The sequence below is a fragment of the Gavialis gangeticus genome, unplaced genomic scaffold (genome assembly GCF_001723915.1).
Source record: "Gavialis gangeticus isolate Ggan-Ray unplaced genomic scaffold, GavGan_comp1, whole genome shotgun sequence".
In the NCBI taxonomy this organism is placed as follows: Eukaryota; Metazoa; Chordata; order Crocodylia; family Gavialidae; genus Gavialis; species Gavialis gangeticus.
In genome coordinates, this window is record NW_017729000.1 from 47,637,515 (window position 1) to 47,649,369 (window position 11,855).

The 11,855-nt window shown below is 41.9% G+C and overlaps 1 protein-coding gene across 6 annotated transcripts in view; it reads left to right on the forward strand.

Annotated features, from left to right (window-relative positions):
• The window catches only part of NRG2 (neuregulin 2), a 423,875-nt gene that overhangs the window by 367,384 nt on the left and 44,636 nt on the right, over positions 1-11,855 (forward strand). For 2 of the 6 annotated variants that reach the window (XM_019506597.1, XM_019506598.1), the window contains one exon: positions 5,888-5,964. The exons of 2 other annotated variants lie outside the window; for them this stretch is intronic. In XM_019506597.1, coding sequence (XP_019362142.1) covers positions 5,888-5,964 — 77 coding nt within the window. Of the gene's footprint in view, positions 1-5,887; positions 5,965-6,221; positions 6,281-11,855 lie in introns of those variants that run through there. 2 more of the 6 variants (XM_019506601.1, XM_019506602.1) reach the window with 2 other exon arrangements.

Here is an 11,855-nt window from a genome sequence, read left to right on the forward strand (position 1 = left end):
CACCCACATACCTCACACCCTCCCCCTACACCCCACATACACACACATCCATACACCCACAGCCTTCCACAAGCCCCATACCCACCCCTCCATCCACACTCCCCTACAATATACAAGAGTAAGACCTCATTTCACACTATTATGCAATCACCTCTATGTATAACACACACACATAAATTAGGACAAAATATTTTTTTAAATAAAATTTAAATATGCTATTTTCAATGTTTGATTTTTAGAATATAACTTGCTTTTTATTATGGTTTCAAGATGGCAAAGCCCCTTCCCAAAAGGAGTTTTACTTCTGGGAGCAAGGGAAGAGAGTTCTGGTGGCAAAGGTCAGGGATTAGAGAGTAGGACTTCCAGTCCCAAGATGGAGACCAGGGGGTGGGGCATCTGTCATTGGGCAGGGCTATCCTTGTGGCCCTCAACAGCTCGTCAAAACTCATTAAGCAGCCCTCCACCTGAAATAATTGCCTGCTTCTGCTCTGTGAAGTGAAGCCAAACCAGTCTGCTCTATGCCTCATCTGCATATACATTTTTGGAGGATCACAGGACTCACGACAAGAGCACCCAGATCCAGTCCTGATTAGCACATGGATTCTTTATAGGCATATCTGGACTACACACACATACTTAGCAGTGCTGAGCTGTGGGGTCACCATGCCTTGAAATTGCTGTTAACTGCTGGGGCACAGCACAATTAACTATATAGTAGATCATGAGCCTTTGGGCTTTGGACTCATATCATGCATAGTTTGTACTACATGTAAGTAGATGCCACAGTCTGCTCAAAAAGTGTTTATGGAGCACCTGTATTAAAAGTTGCAGGAGTTTCAAACAAAAAGGTAAACTGCAACAGTTCTGGATGAACTAAATCTATGGGTACTATATGAAAATTGTTACAGCTATTTATTTCGAGGTCAGTGTTTTCAAATGTGCTCCTCACTTCCATGTGGTTGAGGAGAGCAGGGTCTGACAGTAAGGAGAGAGAGGAGGCTGCAGGGGGGATTGGGCAAAGGCAGAAGGCAAGAGGGATACCTGATTTATTTTCCTTGTTGTAGAAGTGGGAGGGAGATAATTTCAAAGTAAGCCTTCAATAATTAGATTTTATACCTGGAAAATTATAACAAATTTATACATTTTCCATATATAGAATCTAATTATTGGATGGACCTCTTATAATCAGGGTCATCTTATAGTTAAGTAAATAAGATAACTGTATATTACTAGCAGTAGTAAAGTAGCATTCATAATAGTCAAAACAAGTGAAAATAATTTTTAAAGGGCTTGATATGTTTGGTTTACTAAATAGAGACGTGACTTGATTATGGTGTATAACTACCTTCATAAGGAGAGACCATCAGCATGAAGAAGAAATTAAAGTCTGACATCAGGAAGAAATTAAAGTCTGACATGGAGCAATATCTAGAAGTTTAAGCCAGGCAAATTCAAAACAAAAGTCAGGCCCCAATTTTTAACCATGATGACCAACTACCAGCACAAACGATCCACAGAAGTGGTGAATATTCTCCATTCTACTGAAGAGTTTGGATTTAGACTGGACTGGCAAACAAATTACTGAACTTGACATTAAGGTCACTGGGTGACATGCTGTTGCCAGTGTTATGTTAAATAAATTAGTGGCCCATTTAGCCCTAAACATCTATTAATCTCTTGCACTTCTATATAGTCTTTATTATAACATTGACCGAGCATTTTACAAGCACGATTTAAATTGCAGCAAGATTTATATTAGAATTCTCATTTATGAAAAGATAAATTAAATCACAGAGATAGTAAGTGGATTTTCCAGGCTCACAAATAAGACAGAACCCACGAATCCTGACCTCAGAGGCTCCTCGGGGCTGCAGATGTAATATTAAATGCGTAGTTGAGTCATCTGGAAACTTGTGTGATAGACTGTGAAGATCAACGTAGGTCACCAAGGTAGGCCCTTTAAACCATATTCTGGCACCAAAGTATATGGCTTGATTTTCAGAAGTGCTGACCATCTCCAGTTCCCTTTGAAGTTAATAGTAGTTGGAGGTGTTTGGCATCTCTGAAGATAGACCACTTCCAATCCAAAAGGATTCCTTTGAAACCTGGGTCTGAAAGCAGTGCTTGTAGCTTATTCATAGTTGAATCTGTAGGTTTAACTTAGGGTATTCAGGAAGCAGTTGGACAAAGTTTGTTTTTAAGCCCTCCTTGCATTCTCTTGATCCCTGGGATTTCAAGGCTCAATTGAATACAAATGTAAGGTAAAAGAACTTAGGAGAAGGTGTCCCGAAGTGGCCATTTTGGGCTCAAGAAGACAAGAGCACATTAGCACTTTTGCACACACTACACACCCTGGGCAAAATCCCTGCATTAGCGGTACCAACCCTAAGCCAACTACATGTTAGGGAATTCCTAGGTAGCTGGATCTAATCAGGCTACAGTGAGCCTCCAGAGAAGAAGCAAGTAGCCAAAATGTGTTCACACTGGTCAACAACATGATAAGGGACAGCATTTAAAAGCCTCCCTATTTATGGCTCTTTGTTTACATTTGTTTCTCCCTTACCCTGAAAAAAAAGGAAACTCATTCTGAGTCAGACAATGCCATGTCCAGTACCCAAATAAAACACTCTCCAGGGAAATCTGAGGTGAGGGTGGAAAGAGAAAATCCTCTAAGAGAGATTTCTACAGATCCTTCTCTCTGTGTATGGGGGAAGAGTTATCTTTCTTCCTTGCCCAAGCTGCAGAATCAACTGTGTGCACCACCAAACCCAACTAATTTGTTCTAGCACTGGGACCGGTGGCATTTCCTTGCCCTGTATGCTTCTAAGGCTAATCTTATGGATTTACACTGCCAGAGCCTCCCATCTCAGGGAAGTCCTCCAGTTCAAAGGTTTCTGCCTCTGGCTGGCTTTCTAAGCTCTACAGGGTTGATATAGTACCTTGCAGCCCTGCCCTACACAGTCTCCCCAGCTCCAATCATATCATACTGGTAGGGAACATGATCTAAGCTCTTTCAAGAATTACTTGCACTTGCTGATCCTCTCATACTTAACATATTCTGTGTTGTTTTTGTATTTCCTACATGTGAGAGAATTGTTAAAATCAGCCAGAAAAAAACAATAAATCCCCCTCAGTTTTTAAAGAGTTAGGAGGACACTTCTACCCAGAATTTTTAGCCCATCCATTCTTTCCAAAACAGACTGTAGAAGCTAAAGTATTTGGCAGTGTTCCTTTAAATAAGTAGATAAGAAGCTGAAAAATAGCTCTTTTTATTGACAGTGAATTACTTGTATATCCTTAACTCACCCACTAAATGTAAGTTTGACAAAAAAAAAATTCTGTGAGCACTGGTACATAGTTAATCTGCCAACATCCTTTTAACTAGAAAGCTTTGATCATACTAAACACTGCATAAAGTTAAAAAACACAGCTTCTCCCCACTCCCTACAATTTATCTATTGACTGGTATTTAGTACTATTGTGCACAATGGAGAAATCTAATTTGTGTATTTGTTACAGTTTCATAGAAAAATAGGGCTAGAAGGGATTCGTCCTTTTAAAAATATTGCATACAATCTACACAATCAACTGAAATATGAGCAGTTTGCAACTTGGACAGTTTTTACATGAAATACAGTCTTCCTGTTTGCATCGAATGGGTCAGACATCCCTGATTGTAACTTCAATGAAATCCAGTTATGCAAGGGAGTAATATGGTATAGAGGGTCTAAATATAGAATGGTAAATTTGGTGCATAAACAAGACTTAGGAAATAATGTACAGGCCTAAGTCTCAAACAAGAGCAAGTGTGATTTTGTAGCCTAATGTTTAGACCATTCAGGGGCAGCAGAGGTCCTGAGCTCTAGTTCTTGCTCCTAGAGCTATTTCTATTTACTACCCAGTGACTACCTAAAATGGAACCAGAATCCAGGCTCCCCCATCCCAGGGGTATGCTGTGACCATTGGATACAGTCAGGCCTCCCTTGACTTCCTCGTTCCAGTCCCATGATTCTTGCATTCATGATTGCACAGTAGCCCAGCTGCAGCAAGAGAGGTGAAGGATACGGTGCGTGCACTTGGGCAGTGGGAGATACAGGCTTGAATCACATGAGGCTGAGAAGAGCACAGAACCCAGTTTTCTTGGGTGAGAGCTCTAAATGCAGGATTATTATTTTAAAGGTAAGTGGTGGCACCACTGCCATCAGAACAATGATGTTTTAACAAGAGTAAGCCCATCTCAAACACCCGGCCTCAGCAGAGGACAGGGTGCTCTGAATCCTGAGTGGATGGAGGCTCAGATATGCCCCTGTGCTTAGTGTTTCCCATTGGCTCACTCTAAGTGGACTCCCACTTATGATCCATTTCTGGACCTCTCTTTGGAGATATCTGACTCTTCCCATTGACTGTACAGGAAATGTAGGCATCTAACTCACCCTCCTGGAGCCAGGCATCTAATTTTTAGGTGGACTGAAACACAAGTTGGAAGTGCCTAAGGAACCGGTCTGGATTTTGTTCTTAGATGGTCTCTTTCAATGGGTGGGAGCTGTCACTGGGAAAGCTAATAGTATAGCCAGGCAGAGCCCAGCAAGCTAAATATCCAATATGATACCTCTAACCATTGTGATACCAGCCAGGGTTTGGCAGCCTCCTCAAAAAGAGAAAGGTAAGTGGTGAGAGAGCTCCTTTGGAATCACAGAGACAGGTGTGTGTGTATGTGTGAGAGACTGTAAAAGCTGAGAGTGAGGGAAGGATAAAGAAAGTACTGGGGAATTATCCAGTTGGGGTAAGAGGAAGGATGGATAAAAATGGAGATGGGCTATTAGAAATGGAGCCTCAGGTTTTTTGATACACATTTAAATTGCTCAGGAGTTAAGGCTCCAAACTCCAACCTTTTAAGAGATTTATGATGAATCAAGTCAAACAAGACAACGCATTTTTTACTTTTACTTTTTTTCTCCCTTTCAGAGCAGTCGTGCTCATAGCCCACTATATACATTAGTGCTAAAGTTCATAATCCTGGTACCTCCTGTTTCTATCTCTGTCCTGTGCCTCCAGCTACAAACACTAGGCAGGCTCAGGGATCTGTTCTCCCACAAGACCTCCACATATTGAACTGATATGTGTGTTGTGCACACTTTGCAGCACTACAAAGCACAAAGTCTATCCTGTTACATCTATATAATTACTTTAGCAGAATTTTTGGGGGGTTGTACTAGTTTAATTGGTGGTCAAATTTGGCCTTCTGCCTGCAGATCATCCTGGCGAAGTAGTTGTGCCTGGAGTAGTCATGAGACCCTAGCAACTGGGGACACTTGTTCCAATTCAGCTTTATTCTCTAGGCTTTCCTTAACCTTCTCATGGAAAATCACTAAACATGCTCTCTCCAAAGCCCCTACACGACAGTTTCCCCTTGCAGATTGTTGGAGCTTCCAAAAGTCCTCCTGAAAGCAACTATTGTAGGAGGAATGGGAGATTAGCAGTGCATGTGTTCTTGCTATCATCTCTATCATTTTGTGTTGCTTGCTGTCAGTCTATGTAACAGCATTAAAGCTAAGCCTCCAAGAAGATTACTGTGTAGCACATAGCCCACCCTTTTCTTCCACTTAGGGGGTAGGTGGGAGAGGTGTTTAGCAGTGGGTAGGTAAGGAGGAAGATGAGAGGCTCAGAATGAAAGGATAGGCATTGCTTGCTTCCTGAAGACTGGGAAAAAATAGAATATTGCTATTAAGGAAACCAGGTTGCAAAAAAACACAGATTAAAGCAGGTGCTATTCATGAAGCTTTTAATTTTTAGTTTTCCATTCATCACTATGCACTTTTATTTCTAACCTTAGCCTCACAGATGATGCCAGATTTGTTCTGTGATTTGTCCCCTTTTCCTCCTCCAGATGTCCAAATGGATTCTTCGGACAGAGGTGTTTGGAGAAACTGCCTTTGCGATTGTACATGCCAGATCCTAAGCAAAGTATGTTTGAAGACAAAAAGTGCACCACACTACCTAAAACTCCTGGGCACAGCGCTGGATGTAGAGGGTCTAGTCAGGGGTTTATTTTGATCTATGGGTTAGGGTTTAGGGAAACAGGTAAGGGACTAGCCTGAAAGCAAATCCATAGGAATCTTGGAAGGGATCTGAGGTGGCATCAGAAGGGGCCTCATTTCAGTCTGTTTGGATGTCATTTTGCTACCCTGTTTCTCTCTTTCTGGTTTTCTTTCTTCCGTTAGGTGTCCAATCGAATTCACAGGGGACCGGTGTCAGCACTTCGCAATGGTCAGCTTCTCCAGTATGTCTCTTTCTACTTCTCTCTTTCCCTGTTCGTCTTAGCACTATATGACATCTCTAAAACAGGTTCTTCCTTTCCTTAGGGCCCCATTCTCCTCTTTTTATGCATATCTAGCTCTGCTGGCATTAATGGGAGCTACAGATGAGTGCTGCTAAGAGGAGAATTAAAGCCCCTGCCATCTTGAAATAATTTTCAATAGGTTCTTCTTTCATTTCTAATTAAATAGAATTTAAGATTATATTTTGCTTTTTTCATACAAAATCCAATTAAAGCAAAGATTCTACAGCATGTTGTGTGAGAACAGCCTGTGTCTATTAGCATTGTTATCATGTGATGGACTGTTGGCCATAACACCAAGGATTCGTTTCTGGACCTTTGTAAGTGTGATCTGAGAGCTGCCTGTATTGATCTAGGAATCAGGTATGCATGTAGATTGTGTTTACATATCCAGTAGCCAAGGCAAGGTTTAGTCACTATGAAAGTAAGATTATTTGTGGCTAGTTTGCTATCACACTCCCAAGTCTTCTCTGAGTACCAGATCGTGGCTCTGCAGCCTGTGATGTTCATGTAAGGGTCTGTCACAGTTGCAACATTTCTTGTCTGTCCCAATGTAGATTAGTAGGAAGCACAGCTACAAATACAGCCCCTACCCTGCCCACTTGGGATGGGATCAATGCAGTGGAGAATATACAAAGCTTGTGTTCATGTGACTTAGCAGTATGTCTTGTATCTGACACAGAATTGCTCCTACATCTTCCCATGAGGAGAGGTAGTCCCATACGCATCCAGTGTTGGTTTATGTTTAACTGGATGATGAAGTCTTTTGATTAACCTATTGAGACACACTCCTCACACCAGTGTCATTGTCAGCCTTGCCTGAGTAAGAACTGATTAAAAATTCAAGGCCAAAGTCTGATCTCAGTTACATCAGTGTAAGGACTGCGTTATACATTATACTGTGAGCTGTTCAAATGTTGGTCGGTGTTAGCGCTAGCACGAGTTTGGACCAGTCACACGTTCAGGCCAGCGGGGGCCTGGAGGACTGAAAGGTAAGAATTCCCCCTTGCCTCCCCTCCCATTCTGGGCTTCCCCACTGCCCTTCCCCACTCCCGTTCCCACCCCTGCCCCCAGGGTCCCTCCTTTCCCTCTGGGGCTCCCCCTCCCCACCCCCAGGGCACTCCCCTACCCTTATGTGTAGCTGCTTGTGCTGTCTGTCCTGGGTGAGCAGGCAGGGCAGGGTTAACTTGTCTGCCCAACTCCCACCACTGATACTGCTGTGCTGCTGCTATTTGGGCTGAGCCCACCCAGAGAGCAGCAGCAGTAGGAGTGGCTGGCCGGCAGGCAGACAGCCACCTTAACCCTCCCCTGCCTGCTCACCTGGGACAGACAGTGCAGGTATTCACAAGTAAGCAGTGGGGGGGTGGGGGGTGCAGTGAGCAGGGATCTGGCTCAGTGGAGAGGGCAGGGGGGGCAGTGGGCCCTATGCAGGCCACCAGGGGTGGGGAGGCAGGTGGGGTGTTTACACTAGTATGTAGCCTTTAGTGGCTACACATTAACTGAGTAACACAGAGCAGAGATAAACGTGGAGTGGCATAACTTTAAGCCACCCTAAAGAGTGTTTAAAACCGGTTTCAGGTGTTAATGTGCAGACAATCCAGGGGTTAAGAGCACCAAGAGCTGTCTAAAATTAATGTGTAACAAAGCCCTAAATCAAGTGTGATGTCTCTGCTACTGTTGGTGAACTGGTAAATTTTCAGTTGAAAACAGGGACTTCTGACTTTGTCTTTTTCAAAGGTCCAATTATGTAGCCTTTATACCAAGCAGTATTTACATACATAGCCTAGTTGATGTCAGTGGGACAGCTTGTGTGAAAATACAAATTCCAGAATTAGTTCCTGAATTAGAAACTCAGCTAAATGGAACATGTAGGTATTGTGTTCAGTAAAGGAGCAATCCCAGATGCTGGCTCTCCTGTTTCTACTTGTGTTTCTGTTGAGCTCTGATAGCTCATTTATTCATTCAGAATTTGTTTATTTGTAAGTTTTATGCATGTGGGCTAGAGGATGTGTACATGTTTAGCTACTTAGCTTTTGTTTGATTTGTCCATCATGTGCAGAGTGTTTTTTTTTAATTGCACAGTTCTGCTCGCTATTACTTGTGTCTAATTTCCATCAAAGATGAGCCTTATGCTTAAAGCATATCGGAGCTTTATAAGCGCAACTTTATTCTTCATGTACATAGTGGTATCTGAGATCTATGCAAACAGATTCCAAACGCAGATTACCACAATCTCTCCTTAGACGTATAATAGCAGATACTGGGTGTGTCTAACATTAGTCTGCTGCAATAAACTCTGATGCTTATCGTACTGGAGTTTATTGCTCCCGGGTGCGCATTTACACATTTGCTCAGGATCACAATTTGTTGAACCAGGTCAGAGCAGCTCTGGCTGCTAGCCTGCTAGCTGGGGCTGCTTCCCCTGGCTCAATGTGCTATAGAGGGGCTGGCTGGGGCATGAGGGTATTTCAGCTTAGGGTTAGCTGGCAGGCAGCCCCTGCACTGAATCACCTTTGTGCCCCAGCCAGCCACATCAGCGTCTGCATATGTGCTGCTGCAGAGTTTTTTACTCTGCGGCAGGATAGTACTTGTATTTACAAGTATTTTACTTGTATTTACAAGTACTTGTATCTACCTGTAAATTAGTTTACTCCAGCCTAATAGGGGTGCACGTGTAGACATGCAATGTTTACTGCATGGCTAATTAATCAACTGCACAGTAAACGTCTCATGTAGACGTGCTCACTGTTACTAAATATGTAGTACCAACCAGCAAATGTTAACGTAATGATCACTTTTATGTGCAAATACAGTGTAGTAAGCTTTGTCTATCAGGTTCTGAATAGAGCGGAGTAAAAATTCTGTGAGAACCTCTGATATTTTAGGATTTGATTCTATCCTAAATTAGGAAATACCAAATTTTTGGCAGACTTATGCATTCCAAACATTTCAAATTGGAATGGCAACATTTGTGTTTTATGATTTTTTTATTGTGAAGATGGTCTAATATTTTCCCCATCAAAATATATTGTTTTGGTCTGTTTTTAGTCCTGGCCTGAAATGTTTTGAGTCTGAGGCTTCCATTTATCCCATGACTGAGTTGCACTGCATCATCCTGGTGAGAGGAAATTCTGCACTGCACCCAGGGAAATATATTCAGTTGGAGAGAAATATCATCTTTTTGCAAAGAAGTTCTGTTACTTTCCTCTAACAAAACCACTTTTTACATACGCAACGAGTTTTCTGTTGTAGTGGCAAATAGCATATTCAGGACAGGAACCAACCATGGTCTGGCTGTTTTGCAAGCTTACAGAATTCAGTTTTTCTTTGGTTGTGAGAATAGTTTATTAAATTTATGGTTAAAGAGATACCTTCAAACTTAATATTGCATATTACAAAAAATAAATACATTTCTTTACTTACATGATGCTCATGACACAGAATATTATAAGCGAATACTTTTTAAAAATCCAGGTTACCTTTCGCTAATGTGGATAAAAAATATCAAAGAAATTACTTTCACATTTGTTTATAGATGCTTTTACATTCAAGTTCCCAGCACTGCCATATTTGGATGATAAATAGGTTTTAATTTGTGCCAAATGGAAAAACTAAGATAATTTCATTGGTTGTAGATTTTATAACAGCTATTTTTAAATGAAATTTAGACATTAAAACAGAGGCAGGCAATTATTTTGGCCAGTGTGCCACATAGGCAGTCATGAACGACTCATGTCTCCTGAGGCTGCAGGGGCACAGCGACCTCCTGCAGGCAGTGATGTTAATGTCAGCGGTGGGGGCATGGTGATGGCGAGCGGGGCCAGTCCAGAGCAGGCATGGAGCAGGCCAGGGCTGTGAACACAGGTCCCCACTAGTACCATGGGGCTGGGGCCAGCGGGAGCAGCAGCCAGAAGGAGCCACCACTACCTGGGCTGCTTAGAAATGCAGTCCAGCTGCATGCCCAGGGGTGGCAGGATATGTCATGGCCCAGATGGTACCTGGACTAGGTGGGACTGAAGGACCTGCCACGAGCTAGACAAAGTTCCTTCATTTGCCAAATCCAGCCTGCGGGCTATATTTTGCCCACATTAAAAGCTGACATTGTCCCTTTAATTATCTTTTGCACTTCATCCCACATGGGTTATTGACAGATCAGAAGCTGAAACAAATTAAATCAGGTTCAGGAACAGTTTCCAAGGAAAATGAAAAAAGACGTGCTTTGTGATTCATATTCCACGCACATTGTCAGCACTTAACAAATAATTAGATAAAACAATAAAGAATTATGACCACTTTAAAGCCTATTAAGTGTTTATTAGTTACTTTTGATACTCAGCTCCTGACTGGACTCTCTTGATGCTACTGTAAAATTAATAATATAGATGCCTGTTATCAGGTATAACCAAGAGGTTGAGGGAGATTCCTTACAAATGGTAATAAATTCAGGACTGCAGCCTGAAATGAAGATAACTGACCCCTCTGCTGAATCTAGGCCAGATACTGAAAAGGTTGCATTCTTACCAATAGCCTTAACATGCCAGGGGGTGAGTGCCTTCCAAGAGCAGCAGTACATCCTCACATGTCACTGAGCCAAATTCTACGTTCCCTATTCATTTTTTACTAAGATCTTTCTCAAGAAAAACTCCCCTAGGCAGCAGCAGTTGCAGGATTGTACTGTCTCTTTGCCAGGTAACAGTGGATGTTTGTATTATGATTATCAGAAAAATCTATCCACAGGTCCTATGTTTATTAAAAGAAAAAGCTGCAATAATCTCTCAATAATCTCTAAACTTCTCATACACAAATTTTTTCCATTTCCCTGTTAGGATCATATGGCTATTGCAAGTCAATGGTGCTAATTTTTGTCCCTTTATACTATATGTAGTGCCTCTGGAAGATATCATTGTAAGAAATATTAATATGTTACTCTACCATGTGAAAATAGGATTTAAACATTTACATTATTTTTTTTCTGGATCAAATTTATACTATTGTGGGTTTTGCTCATGTTCTGGTAAGAGAATTTTCACATCTTTTCACAGAGGATCTCACTAAGATTTGCATTATCAGCAGGAATCCTGGTTTTCTCTTTTTAAAAATTACAAATTCTCTGATAAACCTTGCCTGTCCGCCCACAAATTCTCTGATTAAAACTCCCAAAATCCATGTTTTTCCATGACTAAAATTAAATGCCACTATATATATAGGTGTCAATTGTTTATTTATGTAGTTACAATTTTAAAGCAATTTGGAAGCCACAATTACTATTATAAAATAAAATCTAAATACTTATAAATTTTGGCATTTGATTTTGGGTTTTTTATCATGGAAAATCAGAGCACCCCCTGCCCCCTTCGCTCACCAGGACATGTTTCCAGCTGCAGCTGCCCCTCCCCTCCCCCCCCCCAGCTTTCTGGCACTGAGCAGCCTGGATATGCTAGTGCCTTGCCCATGCCATTGCCCCTCACCCCTGACTCCCCCACAAGCCCTGCTGGTGCCCTTCACTCCCCCCCCCCCC